General features: G+C 41.3%; 1 protein-coding gene across 1 annotated transcript in view; it reads left to right on the top strand.

Annotated features, from left to right (window-relative positions):
- The window catches only part of GALNT10 (polypeptide N-acetylgalactosaminyltransferase 10), a 78,813-nt gene that overhangs the window by 37,114 nt on the left and 15,728 nt on the right, over positions 1 to 25,971 (top strand). Inside the window, exons 2-5 of the mRNA XM_061456860.1 lie at positions 2,066 to 2,168; positions 3,013 to 3,151; positions 6,704 to 6,870; positions 24,079 to 24,264. Of these exons, the coding sequence (XP_061312844.1) occupies positions 2,066 to 2,168; positions 3,013 to 3,151; positions 6,704 to 6,870; positions 24,079 to 24,264 (595 nt within the window). The remainder of the gene's footprint in view (positions 1 to 2,065; positions 2,169 to 3,012; positions 3,152 to 6,703; positions 6,871 to 24,078; positions 24,265 to 25,971) is intronic.

Genomic DNA, 25,971 nt, shown 5'->3' with positions numbered 1-25,971 from the left:
GAGTCATGGGGTAAATAATTAGAAATTGAGAACACAATCTAAATCTACCTCTACTGGGATTTCTCTTAAAGTGGTCACTTTTCTTCTGGCCTTTCCTGTTAACCACCCTTTGTGGCAGTTGTCTGGTTTTTGCCACTGTTAACCACATCCCATAGTATAGTCCTGCTCTTCCTGTGCTGCCCCAAGAGTTCCTTTACTCCTATCTCCCTGCATCATAATATCCTTGTTAGCTCCACATGGCACAAGTGGAAGCTCCTAAATACTTGTTCACATCATGTGCTAGCTATAACCATTCCATGATTCTATGCAACTGACTTCTTGTCCATCCTGAGTGCCCGTCAGCTCTCCTTCAGTGAAAATAAAATGGAATAGCAGGGAGCAGGAAGGGAAATGCTCTGAGTATCGGTGTTACTTAACTGATGTGTGTAGCTGGGTGTCTGGTTTCATGGATGAAACTTGATTTCTGCCAGGTATGTCACCATCTGCAAAATGTCAAGAAGCCAAGTGTAAATCATAGTATGAGCTGTGATTGAAAGCATCTAATTGGGTTTTTTCCCATGTAAGAGATTATAAATCGAATATAAATTCTAATAGTTCACAAGCCAGATTGAGCTCTCTTACTGTTAGACCACTGTCTTATTACCCTTAGGCATGGTAATACAACCAGCACAGCTCAAGGGTTTCATGCAGCTCTTTTGCTAAGGAGCTAGACGGAGCAGAACGTGTACCTGTGTTCTGCCGCTGTAGTTCACTTTGACATTTTAGCTGAAACCTGTCTGCAGTGATAATTTCATAAGATCAAACACGGGGCTTCCTTCCCACTGGTTGTTGTAGAACAGGGGTGATGCGCTGGGGATAATCTGCAAAGCCTTTGCAGCAAGGTTCACCAGAGCTTGTCTGTCAGAGTGCGGTGAGGTAAGCTGGTGCCTTGGCATAACAAGTGAAATGTCCAAATCTCCTATTTTTCCAAGTCAAATCTAGGCATGAAAATGAAGAGTTTGTAATTTAACTAGTCAGGCAAATAACGGCTGTGTCCCAGATGCTGAGATGCCTGATAGCCCTGCAAAGGTTACTATGCCAACCGTTGCTTTTTGGTGGTGGTTTGGTTTGATTGAGCCATTAATGAGACTTTAAACCTCTTGCCCTCCAAGGAAGAAAGCTGCTTTTTCTTTCTAGGAAGTTCTAGCCTATGGAGTTCTCTCTGCAGGTCACAAGGAATTAAAAGGGGAAAACCTCAATGTTCTTTGTGTAGCTACATCTGCAGTAATGATACTACAAATGACTTCTGTTTGTACTCTGCCAGCATATTGCAACATAATTGAAAACTCATTTTTGGAGGTGTTCTCTTCTTGACTCTAAAACCTACTTAGATACACTATATATATATGTGTGTGTGTATATATATATATATATATGCCTTTGGATTTTGGGGATGTCTGTATTTGAAATGTATCATGGGTTTTGTTCCACACTAGTCTCTTTGATCCTGAATTTACTCCGCCTTTCATTTGCTAACATGTTTCCAAAGCACACCCATTGCCTTTGAATTCCAGGAACAACATCATAAAAAGAAGAGCTTTAATGGTGTTCAGTGGAGGCTGAGGCCTTCTGTAGAATTTGCTTTCAAGTTGAGCAGCCAGAGTCTTAATAAATGACCTTCTAAATCTTATTTTGATTTTATTCAGGTATAGGAGTGTGCTCATTAATAATGATTCCAGCAGTAGGTCTCCCATTACAGCTTTTTTGTTAATTAAATAGGATGTAAGATGTATTGGATGTTTCCAAAATGAAAATGGGAGGTTTTAATAGATTCACTGATTAAGAATACTGGTCTGCATACATGATGGTGCTGTGAAAAAAAGCATCACTTGACAGCTATAGATAAAGTACTGTTCTATGGCAAGAAAATTTGCTTCCTTCCTCACTCCTTTCAGGTGAAAAACTACTTCTTTGTGATGGTTTTACCCTAAGGAAGGTGTTTAATATCCTCTTACAGGAAGGGGAGGCTGTTAAGGAAAGGTTTCACATGTTGTGTATTTAATACATCCAATCTTTTGTTTAAAAGGTATCATACGTGAGGCAAAAGAAAGACCCTTACTTTGGTGATGGGCAAAGGAAAAAGGACTGGCATAACAAAGAAGCCATAAGGAGGGACTCTGAGCGTGTAGGTAAGACTCCTATAAGAATGTTTTAATACATGCTGTTAATTAGTTTGGTTTTATTTGGTAGGTTGAGTGCAGAAGAGCGTGTTCAACCTCAGGGTCAAGATGTTCTTGACCCGATGCAACAATTATTGTGTGTTAATCCCAGTTAAAGCCTGTTCCCCTAACTCCACAATAACCATTTTGAGGTGAAAATATCTTGGTAACGTTTTGGTATTTTTAGCATAGGTGCAACATGATTTTTTAAAAACCTATCAAAAAATGTGAGTCCGCACCTCTCCCAAGTATGGGAGATGCAGAAAGGAAGAAGAGGGGTAAGAAAAATGTTCAAAATTATAACTTCTGCAAGTTTTAGTCTGTATTTCTGGGTTTTGTCTCACATTGCATAAAAGACCTATTTTGAATGTCACAGCATTACACTGGTGTGTCTGCAAGGGCTTTACCTCCCCTGTGCAGGAGCTCAGGTTGTTAAATATACATACCCATCTGTGCTGAAGAAAGCAATAGTGATGAGGTATTTAAACCATATGCATTCTTTCTGCAGTGAAGCAAAAAGCGTTCTATAGATCCTCCACAGTGTTGCCATAGCCCCTTCTTCTGTTTCTGATGTTAGAGGGAAGACTTTTAGCTTCCATGATTTGCACAGCTGAGTGGTTTGTAGGAAAACTGCTTATCAAACAAAATGGTTAGGTTGGCACGGTTGCCCCAGTGCTAAGTATGACACAGAGCTCAAAACTAATTGAGGAATTCTCAAAGGGCTATGACTGCTTTTCTTCTGATATATGGATTAATTTCTGGCCAGTTAAGCACCAATTAGTAGCAACGATGCCTGTTTCTTTTCCGTCTATAGGAAATGGAGAACAGGGAAAACCTTACCCAATGACTGATGCAGAGCAAGTGGACCAGGCATACAGGGAAAATGGCTTTAATATCTTTGTGAGTGATAAAATTTCTCTAAATCGTTCCCTTCCAGACATCAGACATCCAAAGTGAGTATATAGTTCACATGTCTATGGATGAAAGTTTACAAGCTCTAAACTGCCATATCTGCAGAAGTGCTCTCTTTTTTTATGATGGACTCTTGTACCTTTGTTCATCAAATACAGTCCTTTCACAGCTGGGTCCTGCTGTCTCCTTAATAAAGGGCAGTGTATAGTAGTTGCAATGGGAAATAAAGGAGACTCAAGATTTGAGTACTCGGTTATATATGAAGAGTTTTATCAGAAATCCTTCTGAGTTGTGGGTCAGTTTCTTAGACATCTTCCTCGTAAAAACCTCATCAGGGTTTACAAGTAGAAACTGGCTCCAGTTGAGTGCTACCTTTTGAGTTCATCTATTTTGGGATGTTATCTATTTGGATGGTGTCAAACTGGATTTTGTGCAAGCCAGAGGGAGTTTTTCATTATCAAAAGTGCTTCAGATGGGATTTAACCCTTGTTCATACAAAGCTGAGAGGCTTTTAAATACTCTTTGTGCAGTTGTTAATCTCAAAGCATTGTTAGACATTTGAATGGGGGCTTGTTTTGTGTGAAGCCCCTTTTGTCGCAGCTTAGTGAATCTGAATTCAACATCTCCTTTATTCGTGAGATATGATTTCCAGAAGTCAGGTTTTATAATTTATTAACTGCACATTTGAGAGATTACCTCTTCAGCTGTCACAGCAAACTAATCAAATACACTGGCTTGACACCCTTTCTCAATATATACTCATAAACCAGAGTAGTGAGTATAGCTCCATAAATATTTTAGGCATGCAGCTGAAATATTCAAACATAGAGATAAATCAGGTAACTGAAGATGCTTGTTGATCAGCCCATGCTCAAGCTCTAGGAAATACGGTTTGAGTTTGCTAACCTAACTTATACCTGGCCTCTATTTATAGGAGCTGCCACGGGCTCTGAGAATTTAAGCATCAGACGGTGCCAGTATTTCCTCATCTGAGGATGTAATATATTGCCTCACACATATTCCCCATTGTTTCCCAAAGTTGCTGACTCCTCTTTGCTAATTCTGCTATTTAAACTCTTTTAAAACATGAAACTTCTGTCTCCAGTCCCCAGTTAAAATTAATAAGTAAAGTGTCTGGGGCACCAAAGACTTAAGCTGTGATTAATGACGCTGCTGCAGCTGGTTTGCTTGTTGCTTGACACATTCTTTCCCCCAGTGTAGTGAGTTATAATTGTGGAAGTCTCAAGGAGAGGATAAACAGCGTGTGTACAACGGACGCTGGGATTAGCTGGGCAGGGAGTAGAGCTATGTGTAATGGAGATTTGCAGTAAAGGAATTCATGACTGAAAAGGTCTCCTGTGCATTCCCCGGGCCCATTAAATAAGATATACTTAAAATGGTGTGGTTTGTGTTATTTGGGAGGTTGATGAGAGCAATTTATAATGAAGTTAGGCTGAGACGAAGTCCATAAGGAGCATTCTAGAAGGAAGAGAGCTGTGTTTTAGAGCACTTGCTTTACCTAGACTTTTAGATATGGTAAGAGATAATACACTTTCTCTTTTGGGGAGGTGCCTGCAGACAGCAGGGTGTATAAGGAGAAGGTGATGTCGGGGAAACTGCAGCATCTGTCCTGTCCTATGCTTTGGGACCACAGTTGGGATTCTCCCCAACAGCTGACATGGATGGCAGAGAACAAAAAGGAAGCTAGTGTGTTTGCTCTCATCATAGATGGTTAGTGTGGACCCTTTATATGCCAAATAGTGCCACCTCTGCTTTCTGCTAATCATGGGAATCGAGCATGGGGAAGGGCATGTACTGGATCTACCTGGTACACACATATGATGTTCGTTTCAACAGTCATGTCTGCTAACATTTTCTTTAAGTGCTTCTGAGTTTTTTAATATTGAATACTAATTTTGCAGGTCTTGTAAAGCAATTGTAGATGTAGCTGGAGGGAAACAATTTCTCTTCATGCTTAATGAATAAACTTCATAGCTGAACTTTCCCAGTTGTTAAAGTTGGTCAGAAAATGAGAATTCCAGTTCAAGAAGAGTTAGAAGAGATTTGAGGGCTCTTGTTTCATATTGGAACAGAATTAGAGGTAGTAGCTCTCTTGGAAAAAGGGCTAAGATTGCAATGCCAAGGGCTGGATGAAAGCACTCCATGCAGCTTTATTTTGCGTCTTGCATCTGTGCATTGCAGCCATAGTCTGCAAGCGCTTGGCAGCACCCCAAAGCAATTCATTAAACACAGAATAAGCTACTGTCCTTTCACACAGACACCAGAGTAACTTCCTGTAAGCACAGATTTATTTGTCTAACATAGGTGCATCCTTCCCCATTCCCTGGGAAAAGTACCTGGGAAAAGCTGCACTGCCAGAGCTGCTTTCCTTCCCATCTGCCCTTCAAGGAAGCAGGGAGGGAATCACTGTGTGCATGCTGTGCTATGCTGTGCTTTCGCTACTGCTGTGCACGTAGTGAAAGCCTCACTGAGTGCCTGGCATGGGAAAGCCTGCAAATCAGTGCTGCTACAGTGCTAATGCAAGAGGTCCAGTGTTGGGCAGGGCAGGGAGAGCAGTATGTTTGCTCTAGTGGCTTTAGATGTTACCTGTTTAACAAGGTTCAAACTCCACTTAGGGCCGTACGTGTAGGGAAAATAAACACTGCACTTTCTGTGCAGTTTGAGCTTTCTTCACGAAGCTGCCTCGAAAACACCCCCATAAAGCAAGGGAACATTATTTCAAAATTAAGATTAATGCTGTGGGGAAATACCCCCAAATTCAAGGGTTTCATATGGGCTGTCTGCAGACAACTCTCCAGCTTTATCGAAGTCCTACTTTGCTATGTGTCCAAAGTCCGCCTTCTCCACTTCTATCTGTAGAACTGATCCCGTGTGCCAGACAAGACATGCTGAAAAATGGGAAGGCAAGATTGATTGCTTAGGAAAATTGAACTGAATAATTGTCCCTCATGACAAAGGAAGCCTTTGGTAGAGGTTGGAGGTAGATCTATTATTACTGAGTGAGGTGGTTTCCTGTATTGAGCAGTTCTTAGAGTCTTTACTTCCTGCAGATTTTGTTTAAAAAAGACTATTAAAATTGGATGGCAGTTACATATGTGATAAGAGGATTTTGCTTCCCAAAAAGATGGGAATAAACAAGCTTAACCAATGTACTGATAATGCCTTCATGGGATGCATTCAACTTCTGAAACAACTTTGTAGAAATTCCTCTTCCTAGTGATCTTTGAGGCATACAGACAGTGAAACATATATTTTAGAGACTCCTGTATCTTAAGCTATAACTGGAGCTTCTTTTAAAAGCAGCTTCAGCACCTAATAGATCATTGTAACTTTCTGTGTTGCTAAGCATCACTGGCTGTTAACAGTCCCTGCTCCTTATGGAATTCTCTATTTTCTTTCCTGGTAGACGAGATCACGGCACTATTGGCTTGAAAGTTGGTGGTTTGTTTTTTTTCCAAGCACTTTGCATCAATCTGGGGAGTAAAGAATGCGCTAAGTTACTTGATGGTAATTCATATGCAAGTGTTGGTGGTTTTTGGCACTGCCTTTTGACTTCCTCTCTTTATGTCCAGCTGCAAGAACAAGCTGTACCTGGAGAAGCTCCCGAACACCAGTGTGATAATACCATTCCACAATGAAGGATGGTCTTCCCTCCTCCGGACAGTGCACAGTGTCCTAAACCGCTCCCCGCCTGAGCTGATAGCAGAGATAGTGCTGGTGGATGACTTCAGCGACAGAGGTATGACCATTTGTATGTAACTTCACCATGCTTACCTAGCTATGCTTACCTACCTGAGAAATCAATTCCCCTGGAAATATGTGTATAATAACTTCAGCTTTTTACTTGCCAACAGCACAGCTCAGGTAGGACTCAAGGTCCATATTCAGTTTATGCCAATTTAGCTGCTGATGGCATAGGCTATCCTGCATTTTGGACAATGTGAATAAACAGGGAAGCTGGTTTTAATATTCTGCTAAGGACCTGTATAGCCCTTAACCTCAGGATTAAACACTTGAAGCTTGGAGTAAAATACAAAGTGGGGAACAGCTCACTCCTCACATTCTGCATTATTTTTCTAGACACAGAAAATGGTAAAAGAAGCCTTGATAATAAAAGGTTTCTGCCTTGACTGCCTATGATTTGGCTTTTCACCTGAATTTTGTGTTCCTGAAAAGTAAATCTGCAACATCCAAAGCTTTGACTACTCTCACTTGCTGACTTGCTTGCAACTACACTCTTTATTTTGTACTGCATTGCCAGGAGTAGTCACTTTGGATTGGGTTTAAGTGCTATGTGCAAAGACGTGTAGTCAGTGTCATAACACATCACCACAAATGAAACAACCACTTATAATTGCAGCAGCAGTGTGTAGATGTAGTTGTTGAATTTACTTGTTCTGTAGCAGAAAGGCAAGGGATTTTTTTTCTCAGACATTTAAATGCTATGTGATATAATTAAGCTAGACATTGTCTTGTAGTTTGTGCCCTTGCTATGGTGAAAAAGGCAATCGAGTGAAGGAGGAATGAATGCCTCAATCATGTAGACACTGCATAGCTAGAAAGATCACATGGGAAGTCCTCTGAAGTTAGCTGGTGATCTCCTGTGCTGAGGAGGGTGCAGTGACTTCAAGGGCTTATGACTGAATCCAGCAACTCTAGTTTCTCCTTTAAAATTAGTAAGACTATTTAGCTTCATGAGCTGCAGAGTTCAAGAGTTGTGCCACTGACATTACTCAACTGGGGGAAAGAGCTCTCTACACAAATGCTAAAGGATACACCTCCAAAAATCTGTCATGTAGGAAGCTCCTAAAATGAGCTGGAAAACAAGCTTGTGAGTATTCAGTGTTCTGACCTTCCAAATAAGCACCACACAACAGCTATAGTATTTGTTCTAAAGTACATATCTAACTAGTTTCAAGCAAGGCATGCTGGTTTGCACAAATCAGTGTTACATGAAATAAGTATGTTTTTCGAGGATTTTCAGACTAAGCTGGGGGGGAAATCCAACCCAAACACCCTGCTAGCAAGGTATCTTTAGTGCTATTCAGTCTAGAAGCAAACTAGACAAGATCATGCTGTAATCCCATCTGAATTGTACAAGCAGGTTTCTTTTGAGAGAAGTGGGAGTAATGAAATCTGGTTTCCTGTGGATCTGTTTTCCTTGTTCTCTAAATGTGCTCTTCTGACCAGGCAAAAGAGCACTCCTGGCTCCCCACCCCTGCTCCTCATCAGTCTGTACACGTGCTGTTCATCCAGCTTGCTTTTGCTGTGTTCCACCTGCCTCTGATAAGATGCAAGCTCTTTTCCGTCAGTCATCCATCTTTCATCAGGAAGTAGCTGAGATTAATTTGTGTGCAGCATCTATTTATAGATGGTTATAAAAGACTACCGGTGTTGGACAGTGAGCTAAATTGTCAAGGGAAGAGAAAGACACACAGGCAAAGAGAGTGCTAATAGAACTTCTTGGTTTAAACAAGTGTTTTTCCTGCTTGCTCAGTTGATCTCTGCTTGTTGGGACAATTACTGGTTAGGATGAACACTTTTCCTTCACTGTCAGTTCTGTATTTGCACTGTAGCGTTTACTGCTGGCTGCTGCTCCTTTACCAGTAGTCAGTGTTCTTCCTTAACCACCCTGGGGTTGGCTTCCATATCCCTCTTTAGGTTTAAATAGATCCGTAGTCTTTTAGCAGTGGTCTTGGCAGTCCTGGGGTAATGATTGGACTGGATGGTCTTAAAGGTCTTTTCCAACCTGGTTGATTCTATGATTCAGGAGGCTGTTAGGTTCTAAACACATGGTCTTGACTTGAAAGGCTGCTGGTTATGAATCTCTGGGTTTAATTTACCCATTGTATTAATTAAAAAATAAAACCCCCAAACCTAACACATCAGTCCAATAGCTGAGAATTGATAATTCATCAAACTGAGCTGCATAAAGGAGCAGAGACTCCAGGAAAACTTTTACTTTGCATGTTAAGTGTTTGAAAAGGGCACATTCTTGGATTTGGACTGCTGTGGTTGTTTCTCATGAATAATTTGGGTAAGGGATAAAAACGCTGTGTCCAAGCTGATGATCATCACTGCTGTGCCACAGAACTGGTGAGCAGCAGCAAGAATAAGGACACACTGCAAGGTGCAATGCTGTGCTTCTGTTTCGAATGCTAGACCCACAGATCTGTTAACAGCATCTGTCTTCTAAAATTATAGAATCACTGTTGGACCTAGACATAGTAGAGGCCACATTTGAGATCAGAGAGGCATAGTATGAACAGTAAATGTCAGCTTCTTCCCCAAAGGCATCAGTAAATAGTCATCATAAAATCCAGTGAAGAGCAAAAGATGAAAAGGATAATCGCTCAATAAAAATCTGTTATTAATTCTTCTATCGAGAGGTTACCCTGACAAGATAAAGTACCAGATACACTCTGCTGTATCTCATGATGGCCTTTCACTTGAGGGTTGTCTAAACCTCTGTCTTAAAGGCCAGACCTCCAGCACTTTAATAACTCTTCAGGAACCTGGCTTTCCCTGGCAAGAAGACTGCATTCCTCCTGCTAGCATTTCTTGTGTACTGACCTGCGCTGGGGTTAAATGTACTGGGCTTTGCTGAGCTGCCCTTGAGGTTCTGTTAGGGTTGTGCTCTTGTTCTGCACTGGTCTCTGTAGGTGGAGATGTTAGTGCCAATCCATCAGCCTCTTTCACCTGTGCATCTCATACGTGGAAAATCTTTGCTTCACATAAAGGAGACTGCTAATGATAGAGTAAGTATGGAAACCTGGCTGCTGCATGCACTGGTGTGTTTTTGACAGATGTTACTTTCGTATGGTTTTCATCTGTTTTTAAGCTTGAGAGTAAGGAATTTTGGGTGTGATGACAAAGAAGGTAGAGGAGTTGGCTAACAAAGTGATAGGAGAGTGAAGATAGATGTATGTGGTCTGCAGCATACCTGAGAGGCAGCTGGGTTGCTTCACATTATTGCAGCTCTTGGACAGATGAATCATCATCTGGAAGTGTCAACAGCCATTTATTTCTTAATTTGTTTGAGAGAAACAATAGTGTGACCTTTAGCAATAAACATTTTTCAACCAGAAAAGGCTGTCCTGATGACAGCAAATCTTAACAGCTGGCAGCAAAAGCTTTGCGAGCTGTGTTTTGGAATTGCTTTGTATTTGAAAAATCACATTGTGCTGGAACAGCTTGCCCTCTGGAATTCTTTTTTGCATGCCTGTAGTATAATACAAATTATCAAAATCCAGCCTTCAGACAAATTTAGGGTTGGATTCCACAGAGGCCACAGTGGTCTGGGAATGGCTGCGTGTTGGTGGGGTGGGTGATGCAGTACAGTGGAGGCATCCAGTTTGCTTTGAGGTGCTGACCATGTCGCCTCCAGCAATTGTATTTGCTGACACTTGGTTCTTTCTTTATGGGGATTCCCTTCTTAGGTTGGATTAAAAGTTCCTTAAGAGAAGCTGCTTTCCAGCATGTGCCATTGGTCACAACAGAGTACATATTGTGGGGCTGTTTTCTAGTTTCTCTGATGGTCGATATTACCAACATAGCATTCCTATGAAGACTGCTATAATAGTGTATGCTTTTTTCCTCACTAACTTAGTTGGAATGTCTGTGATAGAAGAACTTTATTCTCCTGGCCACAAGCATTTGAAAACAACTGTAGGGATTTAATGTGCAGAAGAATATAGGTTGTATTGAAGAAGGAGGCACCAATTCAGCAGACTGTTGTTGGACAGTAAGAATGAACCTGCCTGGCATTGCCTGCCTCTTCCTGTATGCTACTGGGAACTGCTGAAAGACCCACAGACTGACCTCCAGGGATTAACTTGAGCTGTTTGAGAGTGGTCCAGAAGAGCACCTACCCGTCTGGATAGGAAGAAATCAGAATGCAATATGTGTGAAGTACCATGTTAGAATTCTTGATCATAAAAGATGCTTAGCTGTGGCAATCCTGTGTGGATTTGTGGCTTCACTTTTCATTTCTATAGCTATTCTTTAGTTCCTATCTCAGTTAAATTAAGCTTTTTCATAATGCTGGCTTGCAGAGTACTAATTATATCCCTCTGAGCTTGCTGTTACCAGAATGGCTTTAAGTAAACTGAAATGTGTTTTTCATGTGTATCGGTTTTCTCCTGGGGACTGTCAGATGTGAAATTTGTTTGCTTTTTGATTATTTAATTACCATGCAGCAGAGTGGTTAAGTGGGTTCTATTATATCATAGAAATAGGGGGAGGGGAAGAGAAGTTGAAATGCAGGTCAGTTTGTAAAACTGCAGGTTTCTGTACTGGCTCTAAAGGCATTTTATTACTGATAGCAGGCAACAGACAAAGCAGTTCCTGATTCTTCAGGGTCTGCATCAGTCCATAGACCTACAGTCTGAATCCAGCTGTGAGAAACTGAGCTGTCCTCCTCTAATCTCTGTCTTGTATGAAATAGCTTGTCGGTCTCCATGTAGTTCTTGTGGTCTATGGACACCTCTGTTGTATAAGCTCTCTTTGTGTTTGCATGAATAAACATGCTGTCCTCTGTCTCTTGCTAGATAAATGAATAGCCTTAAGCTAAAGGAACTGAGGGCAGGGGATGGCATGCTTTCTCTTTGCAGGGTGCTTGTCTAAATGTTCTTTGCTTTTCACCTGATATACATAATTGGTAGCTCTGTACAGCAGTGGAACATCTGTATATACTGCTGCTGGGTGAGAGGCAGAAGTCAAACCCTCCTCTCTCTTCTCTGTTTTGGAGAAGAGATCTCTTTCAGGTGGAGGCTGGACTGGTACACATACAGAATCACAAATACCTGAGGTTGGAAAGGATGTCCAGGGATCATCCACCCCAACCTCTCTGCTCAGCTACAGCAGATTTCTCCATTTTATTCACTCAAGTCTTGAAAATCCCTAAGGATGGAGACCCCATAATGAATCTGGGTAACCTGTTCTGTTCAGTCACTGTTAGTGACTTAGATTAAACAAAAGGAAATGTTTAAACAGCATTTCCTCTACTTCCAATTGTGCCCAAGGACACCTGGGTCCTATTCTGCAAAGCTCCATGCACCAGTCAATACGGGTGCATGAGGTTGCTCATCCCCAGGCACAGGAATATGTATTTCCCTTTGTAGAATTTAATGAGCTCCTTCTGGCCCATTTCTCTTGCCTGTCCAAGTCCCTGTGAGTGGCACATCAGCCGTGCCTCCAGGCTTGTATCATCTGCAGACCTGCTGAGAGACCTAAGCTCAGTCCTGTCATCCAGGTCTTGAATGAAGATGTGCAGTGATATTAGCCCTGATATTGGCCCCTGGGGTGCACAGTGATGGTCCAGACTTCCATCTCAGCTTGGTGCTGTTGATTGCAACCCTTAGAGCTCACTTTTCCATCTACCTCACTGTTTATCTAGCTCAGATTTCATCACTTTGTCTGTAAGGATGTTATGGGAGGCAGTGATTAAAGTCAGGATGCTTTTTATAGGTAAGAAAACAAGAGTGAAGGAATCCAAACGTATTGGAATAGTAGACCTAGTAAGATTGGCTGCATGAGCATCCTGCATGCCCCAATGCCATAATTCCTTTGTCAAGTGACCAAAAGGCATAACTGCCTAGGGAGCACTGATACCTATAAAACTTACACTAATTGTTTGGATTTGTATTTATCTGGAGCAAACACATGTATTTTTCAGCCCTCTCTTTAATGTAAAGCATGGCAGGGTTTTTACTTTTCATCCTTGCAGCAATCGAATGTACTAAATTATTCAAGATGTTGTAAACTTCTTGTGTGCTGGGAGGCTGTGACTTAATTGCTGAATGTTATTTAAAAGAATCATCCTGCCACATACCTGGGTTAGCTGTGTGCAGAGAGGAGAATGTACACACCACACAAGTGGTTCAGAACTGCTTTGGGATTATCCTATGGCTTAGTTTGGCAGAAGGCAGTGGCTGTGCTTGTATTTCATATAGAAGTCAAGTTTCAGCATTCAGTTATTTGCATATTGACTGACAGCCTGTTCTTACTCATCTATAAGACTACTTCTGTTTAAATGACTGTATTTTAGAACAACTGTTGTCTCCAGCTGAAGAGTACTGCAGCATCGGTAGTCATCTCTAAAGCACAATGTTACATGCAAAGCACTATGTTGATGTAGCAATGAACTTGAATGTGGCAGCACTGAAAATGCTTCAATCTCCAACCATAAGGATCATTCTGGAAGTGTGAACCCAGCTGGGCCATCTGCCTTACAGCACTGTGTGGCCGTACAGTGCAGTATGTGGGGATTTGCCATCCTTCTTATGGTAACCAGTCAAAATCTGTGACTGGGAGGCAGGAACAGTTTCAGCTGAATGACTTGAATACGTTTAACCCAATATAACAATGACATTCGCAAAGCCAACCTTCTGGCTTTTAGGTTAAACACGGTATATTTTAGGGTGTTAGAAGCATTGCAAACTTGGGTATAGTTGGCTTTGAGGAGAAAATTCTGTCATAAGCGAGGTTATGGGATCTCATTTTCCCTTGGTGGGGCTGTTAGGGAGGTTCTGGTTTTCAGCTTCATCTTTCTTCCAGGATGGCCATTTCTTTGAGCCTTATTTTAATTCTTGAAAATTATGCTTATTTAGGAGTCCTGAAGATATTTGTTCAGCCATTTAAAAATCTTTCCTATTCTTTCCTCATTTTTACTCACTTTTTTCCTTAGCTGTGTGTTTTCAGCAGGACTTTGTGCAATAAAATTAAAGCAGCTCTTTGACGTTTGGGAGACAGCAGAGCATTATGAGCTCACACTCTGGCACATGGCCACTGCTCATCTTTGAAAGGCAGCAAGAGGCTTTTAGGCCTTTTAATAAAGGAGTCCGGGGGTGTTTTCCCTAAGCAGTGTCATCTCAGCCCTTGGTTTTGACCAGCGTTTCCCTCTGCCCTCACATAGAGCTGGTCCTTTGCTTTGCACCATTGTGCTGTCTTACAGCATCCTGTAGCTTGTTTGGACAGTTACTGGCAGGGGAGTCTCAGAGCCCAGCTGTTCACTGAGCATCAGAGGGAGCCACAGCCAAATCCCCCTTTTCCCCTTGTAAGATAAATCCCCAATGACTTTTAAAATCTCTTTATATCACAGCAGAAGTAATTCTGGGATAATCTGAATGGAAAAACAAATGTGGGTAAGGCTACTTGGCTGAACCACATGCAGCATAATTCGGCCTGAAGGGCAGAAGTCACTAAGTAGCATACTGAAGGGAGAAGGCGAAGGGTGAATAATGTGTCATTTGGTGCAGCATCAGGTACATAGCAAATACAACGTGGTTCCATTAACCACATCTGCCAGACCTTAATTGAAAGAAATCGTGCTCTTAGTATCTGAAATAGAAAAAGGTTTAATACTTGAGTTCTTTTTGATCTTTAAATGGAACAGTAAAGGATTTCTGCAGCTAAAGAGATTATCTTTTCATCTTTAGGCACATGCATTGTAGAAGTAGGGTTTTTTTCTCTCAAATGTGCTGAAGTACATCTGATTATTAGTACATCTCTGAATATGTGGAGTGACTGTGCTTAGAACCAAGTGGTGACAGTCTTTCTTACAGAAGTTTGAATATGGTTCTTTGAAAGCTTTTTACCCTAACATAATAAAAGAAAAAGCCTTTTTGGCAACTCTGCTTTTCCACAGCCTTTCCTTTAATGTAGCTTTCAAGGTCTGTTGTAGAAGTTGTGGTCACTGTTGTCTCAAACAACTGTTGAAAAGATTATTTTTGTAAACTAAGTGACACAATATCTTTTTCCCTTGCTGTTGGAACACACTGCAGGCTATCTCTGATTAGACTCTCATAACAGCTTTGGATTAACTGTCAACAAGATCCCCCCTTGGGTAAGTGGGAAAAGGTTTGCTCTAGGGTAGAGAGACTTGGAAGGAAATAAACATACTCTTTACTTTCATTAGAATGAAATTCTGTCATGAAACATACTCATTTTGATATCAGCATCTCATTAAATCTCAGGCTTTTGATGATGCTCAGTTTGTGGACCTGGTCGTTTGTCTGGTGCTTTAACACCATGACATTCCTGTAAGCAATTCTTAGGCTGCAGTCAAGTTCTAAGAATCTCACTATCAAAATGCTTCTGATGGAAGGCAATACCAGTGTCTCTTTTCCATGTAGCACGTGACTTGGCTTTGGTGAATATCACTGGTTCTGGTAGTGGCACAAACATTACAAAGTGAAACAGGCTTCAGAGTAGCTTAAGGGGTTGTGACCCATAGCCTGGATGTGATGTTGGTTACCCACACTCCAGTGTGACTGCAGAGCTGTACCTTCTGGTGTGGGAGGGAATTTGTGAGCTCACCAATACTCTGTTCTCTAGTGAGCACCAAATAGAGCACTAAATAAAACCTGATGCAGATGTCCAATTTTTGTTTATGAAATGAGAATCTTGTGTTATTCTCCATTTCTGGCAGTGTCTTGTGGGCATGGGATACTTCAGGCAATTGTTAGAGCTTGCTTTGGATCCATAGTGAAATGTGGACAGGATTCACTTTTAAGTTTTCCTTTTCAGAGTCTTCATTTCTAATGTTTCCAAACACCATTTCTGTACTTGTGTATACCCTTCATAACAGAATATCTAAACCCTGCATTGTTCATTAGGCACTGGCTGGAGAGTATTAAATACATTCTCTAGTGTTTTAAGGGACCTGAGGGCTCATTGTAGTTGTTTACTTCAGCTTTTTGGTGGCTGCCTTAAATTAACTAACCAGTTTACTTTTCATCATCTTGTATTTATTACTATAAGATGAGTTGCTGTGGCTAAAGATCCTTCTAGAAAGGAGATGAGGTGGCTTTAAAAGGTCTGCTTTACTATGACCTCTTAGCTAATTATTGTGTAGTGAAGGATGTCCAGCAAACTAAGGTTTAAATAAAGAATTGAGGAGCAGAGTTTCCATTACAGCTCATTAAATAAATCTGGCTGCATTGCTTGCTACCAACAAACCCTGTGTTTTTTAGTGAAATTTCTTGGGAAAACAGCTTTAATTTTATTCTCCTCACCTTGAAGTATATGTCCTCATCTGCTAGGAGTCAAAAATGGAGATATCTGCCAGCTGCAGTGCAAATCAGCATTTTAATGCTTTACAGCTGCTTCTCTATAGATGTTAATTAGAAATGTGATTCAGATACCCTCTGTTAGTGCTCGTATGTGATGTCTATTATTGGTAATCATAGTTTCTGCTGTTTGAGCATGCATTTTGGGTGGTACTGACAAAGCAGCTGTTTCTACATAGGGACATTGATAAAGGTGAAAACTTCCTCACTTTGAGAAAATTGGAAGGTGATGCTGCTGCAATTTAACAATAAAAGTGGATAATCTAAAACACATTCCTTTTCCATGTAGTTTTAATAGCAGTGGTATCTATTCATAAATGTCATAAGGACTGCTGTTGCCTACTTCCCACAAGCAAAGTATGCATTAATGTCTCCAGTGGAACAGTTTACCTTGCTGAAAGGTGCAAGCCAAGGCTCAAGATCTAAAAGCAGGGTGCTTTCAGCTATAGGGTACTACCCTCTCCCCTCTCCCATCCAGCTAAAGTGAGTGTGTCAGCTGAGAACAATATTGTCCATGAGATGGTTTAGTTTCAGTATCAGTACAGCAGGGAATAGTCCTGGGTTTGTGCTTCAGAATTTAATAGATTTATTGACCTTTCTGGCAGATGTCACTAACTTATTGTGATAGTTGCGTTTCTTGCCAATGAAGTAAACAAGAGCTTTGGGAACTGATGACAAAGAGGTCTAGGAGAGAAAAATGTGAGTTTGTAAAATGTATTTCTCACATGCCAGAGTTTGTTTCTACAGATCAAGTGTTGTATTTTTCCTTCTCTATTGGTAATCTTTTAATTTGCCAAATGTGTTCTGTTCTCTGACACACAGACTACAAGACAAATGTACTTTTGCTTTATCATTCATGGTTATTAATGTATGAGCATTATTGTAGGAATGAGGGATTATCAGTTAGTTTTCCAGTATTCCGTGCGGCTGCAATGCCAAAGCAGAGATTTTGTAGGGCTGTGCTATTAATTTTAGGCTTCATAGTTGTTCTTCCTCACTTAGCCATTTGAGATAAAAGTCTTTGGACTCCAAAGGGATGCATTCCTACCAAATCAAAGCAACTTTCAAGTGGGTTACATCATGGACCTAATGGAGTAGTCTCTAAGAAGACAAAGTTCTGGAGTAGTTAATTCTTGTGCTCCTTCTGGAATATTTCTTCTCCTGTTGGTTTGCACAGAGCAAATACTTTCAGGCCAAGAAATTCTTTGACATGAATGCTGCTGCTAAAGGCAAAGCTGAATCTCCGAGGACTGGTTTGGGTTGGTTTTTCATGTATTTTTTTGCTTTTTTCCCCAGAAAAACTCAGTGACTTTTAAGGCTTTAATCTTGCAGCTTTGATATGTTCCATGATGTTCCAGCATGAAATGTCTTAACGCTTCATCTGCCTGCATCTCCCTAAATGATGGCAAGCTTTGTCTTGCTGTCAGCTGTAGGCTTTGGGTTCATGTCATGATATACAGCCCAGTAAATAGCTATCAACAGTGAATGTATACTCACATGCTCGAAAGAAGCAAACACCCCTCAATCACAGCTTACTCTGACTCTGTTACGAAGCCCATGGGTAGCAGAGGAGTAGTTTTCAATTGGGTTTATTCTATCCTGTGAGCGAACTTCTGAAACACTTTTGCACCCCTTCTTGTCTCTCCAGTGCTCAGAAAGCACTTAGTGATGTAGATTAAAGGCAATTAAAGACTGATGTGATCTCTCATGATTTGTAACTCTACTATGGAAAGGGGAATATAAATTCACAGGATTCTGAACCAGTGTGTGGTGTGTTAGCCTCAGACTGCTGAAGTGGTGATGCTATTGATATGGTGGGTTGTCTTCATGTTTTTCGTCTGCCCATACAGTGTTCATCAATTTAGTAGAAGTGTGGTAGCATTAAGCAGGAGCACAGGCGTTCCCTTGGTTAAACAACTGCATAATCAAAACCACTTATTTGGTCTTAAGATGAGGGCACAGATCCTGCGGGTTGAAGGCGCAGTATTTGGGACAGCAATGCCCTTCTTGCTAGTCACCATGGCTACATTAAGCTTGAGTTGAATATTAAGTGTGCTGCAAGGAGCTCACTCCTGTTTCAGCAGCTGCAGAGGCTACATAGGCCAAAACCTGCAGAGTTTGGATGTCAGCAGAGCAGTCTCTGTGATGTTAAAAGCAATCAACAAGGAAAATCACTGAGAGTCACAAAATCACCTCTTTAGATCACATGTAGTCGACAGAAGAGGAAAAACCTAAGTGGATGCTTTAATCTTGATACATATTTAATGAAATGGGAAGGGAGAAGAGTAAACTGATGAGAATGATTCCCCTGGGAAATACGGCTTATAGCACAGGAGGAAAAACTGGTGCTGTGGGTTGGCTGGGGAGTCAGTGTGCAGGATTTAAGAACTGTGATGCATAACACCACAGGTTGGCTTCACTGCTCCTAATGAGCAAAAGGTGTTTAAACCTTACAGCATGAAGGAAGGATGAGTAAATGGATTTTTCTGTATTCCCTCAGGAAGAAACAATTGGAATAGACTTCCTTTACAAGGAGAACTTTCCTGAGAGTTTAAGAGGTGATGTCATAGCTGAGATTATTATTCCCCATGTATTTTCCTGCTTGGAAATGCAGCCTACTAAACTTTCCCTAAGGTCTGGGAGTACGTTTATGCAAATGCTAGCAAATGTATATTTTTCTTGTTTAAGATTACACCTTTGACTCTGAATTCAGTACTTAGTATCTCCTGAAGCCATAACTGAGCAGGGTTCAGATACGTGCTGCAGGGTGCAGGAAGTGGTGAGAAAGTTTTGTTTGCAAATCCAGGATGTGATTGATGACACAGACAAGACAGCGGGAGTTAAGGCACTTGAGTTTATCGAAGCACACAGCACAGCCTCACACCAGTGGTCTCTGCCTCAGTAACTTGTAATCTGGCTTATTTCTTATGCCCCATGCTTCCACTTTTGTGCATTCATTGTTCCTAAAGTGGAAGCTTGGCTTTAAAACATTCAGAAAGAGAACAAAGGAAGATTTCGAGGAACCCAACTCTTGGTCTTTGTTACAATCTAAAGACTGCTGTATGGGTTGTACTCTTTCAGCTATTGTCCCATGCCCAGAAACCCTTTTTCCTCCACCCAGTTTTTGTTCATGAGGCTGTGCTGGGCCCCAGGACCGATACAGAATGGGCAGTGAGAACATGGACCTCCTTCCCTTTAAGAGCTTACTACAGAGCTCAGATATATATTCTCTCATTTCCAACTTCTTTTCTTCTTTCTTTGCAAGAAGATTCAGCTTGGAAAGCTGTCAGTTGCTTAATCAGTTTGCTATTATTGGGACTGGTGTTCATAGTAGGATTTATTAAATCAGTTTATTATCCCCCAACCAACTTCAGTGATCAGCTCATGAAAGCATTGGAAGAAATTTAAAACTGGTGTAAGTGCTGCCTGTTTGGATAACAGCACATTCTGCTATTTAAAGGATTGCTCATCTGCACCAAAACAGGGAGAGAAGTTAATTTCAGTGATGCAGAGCTTTCTATTTCAGGGAGGCTTGGCTTGCACATTGTGATGGATTTGGGAAGAAGTCTAATTCATTCTTAAATTGTTAAACAGCACATTAGGGCTGAGTATCTAAGTAAAGATGAATGGATTCATTTGTAATCTTAAACAAGCATGTCTGCATTTGGGAAGGTAAGGATGGGGAGTTGGGATAACCTGTGAACAGGTGAACAATTGCACTTCAGGTTTTGGTGGATGGAAAACAGTAAAATAACCTGCAGGGAAGGGAAACCATCCCTGTCTGCTTGAAAGGGAATTCTGCAGGTGCTCCCGTCTTTCTGCCTGTGCCATGTGCCCTTCAGCAGGAGGGGGAAGGTTCCCTGTATTTCCAGAGTGCAATGGCTCTCCTGTCTTCATATCCTCAGCCTTTTGAGTGTGTACACTGAAGCAAAGCATGTCAGGAGAAGGCAGGATACTGCAGGGCAGAGGAAACTGGTTTCGTTGGTTGCATCCAATCTGCTGGCAGGTGGCCATGGATGATGAGGCCAGAAGGATGAAATACAGTAAAACCACCATAGGAATTTCATATAGGGGGGGAAAAGTCTTATTTTGACAGCTTTGGGACCACTTATGTTAGGCTGTTGAAGCTTCTCTGCTATCTTCACACAGTTTTATTTACAGCTCAAAATAAAGCAGTAGTTCTTGACTGGTACTGTTAATATAGATGCTGTATATCAAGTTTATTGCGAAGTCTGTTAGCAAGCTACCAGCCTAGCTTTTAATCTGCAGATAATCTTACTCTCATTTATATGCTTGGGCTCTCTTACTTTGCCCAGGGTAGGCACAGCCACTGGAATCCATCCAGTTCACCTAACAACTTTCGTTAAAGAAAATTGCCCTTGTAATAAAAATTACTCAGTGTGACAAGATTCCGTAATATATTTTTTAAAGCCTCATAAAACTTTGTAGCAGTTAATGCCATTTGTTTGTTTTCCTGAGATATTCTTTTAAAAGCAGAAATTGACTTAATTGTGACAGTATTTGTAATAGAATGAAGTAACTGTTTTCTAAGTGTTTGGAGGCCAGGTTGGATGCAGGAATAGCACAGGGATAAGGAGATAAGAAAGCCTTGTCTTTGAAAAGTATGTTTTATTGTGTTTTATGTGTTGGTGAGGTTGCTTCACAGTCTGTGACCCTTTAGTAAGGGGAAGTAGATACAATAAATTCTGCTCACTTGCGGTTCATGGTACATCAGTCTTAACCTTATAAAATGCAACGATCAAGCATGGATTTCTCTGCAGTGATTGGGAGCAGCTCATCTGAGCATCATCGCTTTTGGCTTCAAGGACTTGGTACATGTGTCCCCTGCATCACACATGGATGCTGATGGAGTAAGTACTTAAGCTTTTCCTCGCTTCTTCCAGCCATCGGAGGCATAAGAAGATTCTTAGTGTGTGAGATATTTCTTAACAGTGCAACACAGAGCAGGCTGTGTGCTGCAAGTGTGAAATGCTTTGGTATTTTTTTTTACTATGGAAACATAGTAAATAAGTGCTAAAGAAGCAAAACAAGCATTTGGGAATGGAATGGGAAGTCAGTGGGTTAGACTTCATGGTGTCTCTTTGCAGAGTACTCACCTGAGAACTCTATGGTTCCTATGCCTTCTTTTCTCTTATCATGCTATGAAGATGGGGAATTCTCTCAGTTCTTAACTGCTTGTTCATTAATAGATACAAATCAGCGTGTCTTCAGTTGGTGTGTAGCAGAGCAGCCATCATCATCACTACAAATACGGCCAAGTCCAGTGACTTTTGCCCACTTGCTGGTGTGCCTTCCTGTGTGAGACCAGAACCGAAGCTGTGCTTGTGTTTCCTGGCAGCAGGCTCAGGTGGGCTATGCTCATACCCTTGGAGGAATTGGTTAGGCTGCCTTCAGGTGTCACCCCACATGAAAAAGCACACCAAACCAGGACAGTTTAGAAAGGTGCATGATGCCAAAACCTAAAACAACCACTATACAGGTAGAAGACAGACTTCTGGAATCTTTCACAGTCTCATTTTCTTGTTTCTAGCAAAATAAGAGTTGCAGAAAATACACACAGATTTTCCGTTCCTTTGGAGCTTTGGATATTACAGGACTTGCTAAGACTTTTTTTTAAGATTTTGTAGGTCTGGTTTAGATAACTTAAATATTGTGGGGTCTGATCTTGCAAGCGCTACAATAGCTATATACATACATACATATATATATGCTACAATAGCTATATACATATGTGTGTGTATATATATGTATATATATACACATATATAATACAAGTGGCTATTGTTAGGGGAATCAGACCCAGCATCTGCGTGATGGTTACCTCCTTCCTATACCTACCTATGAGCACTAGCAGCCACTCTCATGTTTCTCTTGGGTAGATTCACTAAGGTGTACCTTCCGTCTTGGGCTTAGCTGATTTATGCTTGAAGTGAGGGTTGTTTTTGTTCTCTTTCCTGTTGAACTAACCCTTTGTGATAAACTAACAATGCTGAGGGATGAGCTGTGATGTTTAACAATGGTGGTGGCTTTTCTGTTTGTTCTTGTTGAGTCTACCCACTGTTTCAGGATGAAGGCAGCTGCAGTAATAACATATCTAGTTTCTATGGAAGGCCCTTATTTAAAAAACCTATAATTGAGTGGACAAAATTTCTAGTTGCTTGAGAGGATCTATTCAAAAGAGACTTGAAAAGGATGATGGAAAAGCGTGCTAGACAGCGAGAAGCACTAAGGGCTCTATTGAGCAGGGAAGCCTACGTAGATACTGTGGGACAATTAGACTTGTCAGGCAAAACACTGAAATGCATTTGTGAGCAAAAAAATCCTGGGGGATGTTAAATAAAGCTTTGAAAAGGGCAAAGAGCTTGCTAGGAATACCTCAAAAGCAAAGTTGATTTGGGTGATCTTTGAAGGAAGGTAGGTGATGGCTGCTTCAAAGGGGAGGTACAGGCTGTGTGTTAGTCATAGGGATTCTGCCCATTTTTTTCCTCCGGTAGCTAAAACTCTGATAAAACTCTGAAGCACAATTGCTGGGTCAGCACCATCGGGGAGAATTTAGAACTCAGTGAAGTTTATTTGCCCCTTTGCTCTTTTAAGAGACTTACTCCAATACCTGGCTTCCCTGGTGCCCTGTTCAGGGTGTTCTCACACTGGCTGCCTTTTCAGCCCCTGCCTTTCATAGCTGCTTTGGAAGCTAAGGAAGACTCTGCTATACAGAATGGAGTGGATGTGTTCCCTGTAGTCAAGGCAAATAAGCCTGTGAGGTTATTTGTATTTGAATGATTGCCTCCATTCAAGTTCTGTTGTGTGAGATTTTAAGATTAGTTAATTGCTTAGATTTGACAAAGTAGCTTTTGCCTAGCAAGGCTCATTTCCTTGATCGGTTGCTGATGGCTGTGGATAGGATGGTGCATTAATGAACAGTCCCTGGCACGCTGTGAATGGGGTTTGCTGTCAAGTCAGTCAAAACTTCAGATGCCTACAGATCAACCCATTAGCCATTAGGCCAGTATCAGCTTTTAGCCTATTTTTAGGTTTTTCTTTGGTGCTTCAGTCTTTGATGTAAAGACAGCTGTGTGCCCCTCACTCTTTATGTAGACCAAGCTTTTTCTTTCCCCTTCTAAACAAGCTGTCTATTGTTTTGATCGCTCAGTAATCTTCTGCAGCTCCCCTGTTTGAATTCTTGTTAATTGTGGTGACTACAAATGTCTGTGCTAATTCAGATGTGGCTCCAGTCCATATTCAGTAGTGTAAATATTTCCGTATTTAAATGCAAATATCTCCTCTGATAAGCATTTAATGAAGCCATCCCGACACATGCAGTGGCTATGCCTGCCGTGCTGGCTTGGGGGGACGGCTGAGTAGGCTTTTTGCTGTTTGTTTATGCATGAGTAAATGGTCATGTTGTATGATTTGAGGAAACCCAAAGCAACTTAAATCTGCTGAGTGCTTACTTCTGAAAGTAAATTGTCCTGCGTCTCTTCTAAGCTACCTTGGTTTTCCACAGAAGTGTCATAGACTCTGTGCTCTGATAAAGTTCTCCCAGAGTTCTGCTGTGTGGTTTCTTAGTCCTCTTTCTCTGCTGCTTTCTTTCTCATCCTTCACTCTTCAGTCTTCTCCTAGTTCTTCTTTTTGTTGTTTACTGCTTCTAAGGTTTTGGGGCATCTTCAGGAGTCTTGGGTAAGCAGTTATGTTTAAAGCCTGGATTTAAAGGAAATCATTCTTTCTTCCTTTTTCCTGTTATTGCATCGGTTAACTGCTCAGGCCATACTTCCAAAGACATCTCTTTCTGGTAAAGAGGGAACAGCATTTTTAAGAAATTGATTGTTACAGTGTTTGAATTTCTCATTTCCATGCAGAACACCTGAAGAAACGCCTGGAGGATTACATGGCCCAGTTCCCAAATGTAAGAATCCTCCGAACCAAAAAGAGAGAAGGGCTGATAAGGACTCGGATGCTGGGGGCCTCTGTGGCCATAGGGGATGTCATCACCTTCTTGGATTCCCATTGCGAGGCCAATGTGAACTGGCTGCCGCCTCTGCTAGGTAAGCCTGTGGTGCTGTACATGGCTGAAGACTGAACTGCTAAAGAGCTGGCACCTTCTGCTTTTCCCTCATGCTGTAAGTGGACAAAAGGGAGATGAAATGTCTTAAAAGCAAAACCAAACCAACCACAACGCTTGGGTGAATTGCTGGAAACTTGTAGCCTTTAATTTTTTCCGTACTAGAGTCCTGCACTGTACAACAACCCTATCAAATGCTCTGCTTAATTAAAAAGCAGAGATTATATTCTTCTATTTCCTTGCTAAATGAAATCTTAAGTAATTTATATCTTGCTAGAAGGCTAAGCTCTGCATGGTCATTCAGCAGCTTGCAGAGAGGAATGGCTTTATGAAATGGAAAAGATCTTTACATACAGTTTTTAAGTAGATTTTAGGTATTATTTTTTTCTCCTATATAACTATATTTAACTTCATAGTCTGCAAGCCTGTGGAAAATACTTCTTGTGAATGACAGCTGCTGGTATGTCTTTGTAGAGCATATGCAGTCCTTTCCAAGGCAGTGCTTCATCTTTAAGGAGGCATCAGTTTTACAACGTCTGTTGTTTTCAGGGATGACTAATTGAAAGGACAGTGCCTTCTGTTTCTGATACCTGCATGCCTCTGGCCACTACCAAGCTCCTTCACAACCTTATTGCAAGTGATCTGTCAAAGCTCTCCGAGGTCTGACTTTGTCAAATAAACTGTGGCACCCATAGTCAAGGGGAGGTTTAAGAGAAACTAGTTACACTTGTCAGCAGGATTGCTGGATGGTAATATATGGTTGCTTTCATTATAGTTTGTATCTGACAATGGTATAAAACATTTGCTGCTTCATGAGCCCCGGGGAAGGAGGACAGAATTAGCTCAAATGCCATTTAAATGAGAACACGTAGAGTATGCATTAATTTTAAAGCATAGAAAGGATTTGTTAGACGTGCATTGGAAGCCAAAACATCATTTGTCGCCTCTGCTCTGAAAGTTAACTTCCAACTAGAGACCATCTCAGTAATAAAGTATTTAAGAAGTTCCAGATGTTTACACAGGAATTAATCCTGTGTTGTATTATTTGGTTGGAAGAAAAGGTTGAGGGGAGGAGGTACACTTGCATTTCTTGAGCCTGCTGAGAGTAGTTATGCCATTAGTCTGGATTGTTTCCTGCCAGATTCTGGCACAGCAGTTTAAAGGTAGGTGCTACGATGGGTTATTGCCCTGGCTTTGAATCAGTGCAGAAAGGGTTCACATCCCAGTTGCTCATTAAAATGAGGACTGTTCACTAAGTACAGGATGTCTGTTTTCAGCCTGGCAGTTTAGGTATCTGTGGTAGTGTGCCTGTATCTTTCTATTCTGCTCCTGGATGATAATAGAATCACAGAATGGTTTGGGCTGGAAGGGACCTTAAGCTCATCCACAGGCAGGGACACTGTCCACTAGAGCAGGTTGCTCCAAGCCCTGTCCAGCCTGGCCTTGAACACTGCCAGGGATGGAGCATTCACCGCTTCCTTGGGCAGCCTGTTCCACTGCCTCACCACTCTCACAGTAATGGCCACTGTAGCATGGGTACCTAGTGTTTTTATCTCAATAGTTCAAGCTTGAATGCTTCAATGCAGAAATACCAGATGAATTGATATAAATTGGAGCATCTTCCCAAAAGAATGAATGGCAAGAACAGGAACGATGTCATTCTTGGACAACTTTGTGTTTTGATGCTCTC

This window comes from Pezoporus flaviventris, unplaced genomic scaffold (assembly GCF_033815535.1).
Source record: "Pezoporus flaviventris isolate CSIRO_AGI_PZ_B2104156 unplaced genomic scaffold, CSIRO_AGI_Pfla_v1 ptg000023l, whole genome shotgun sequence".
NCBI lineage: Eukaryota > Metazoa > Chordata > Aves > Psittaciformes > Psittacidae > Pezoporus > Pezoporus flaviventris.
Note: the sequence above shows the minus strand (reverse complement) of the source record. Positions and strands in the feature narration are given on the sequence as shown.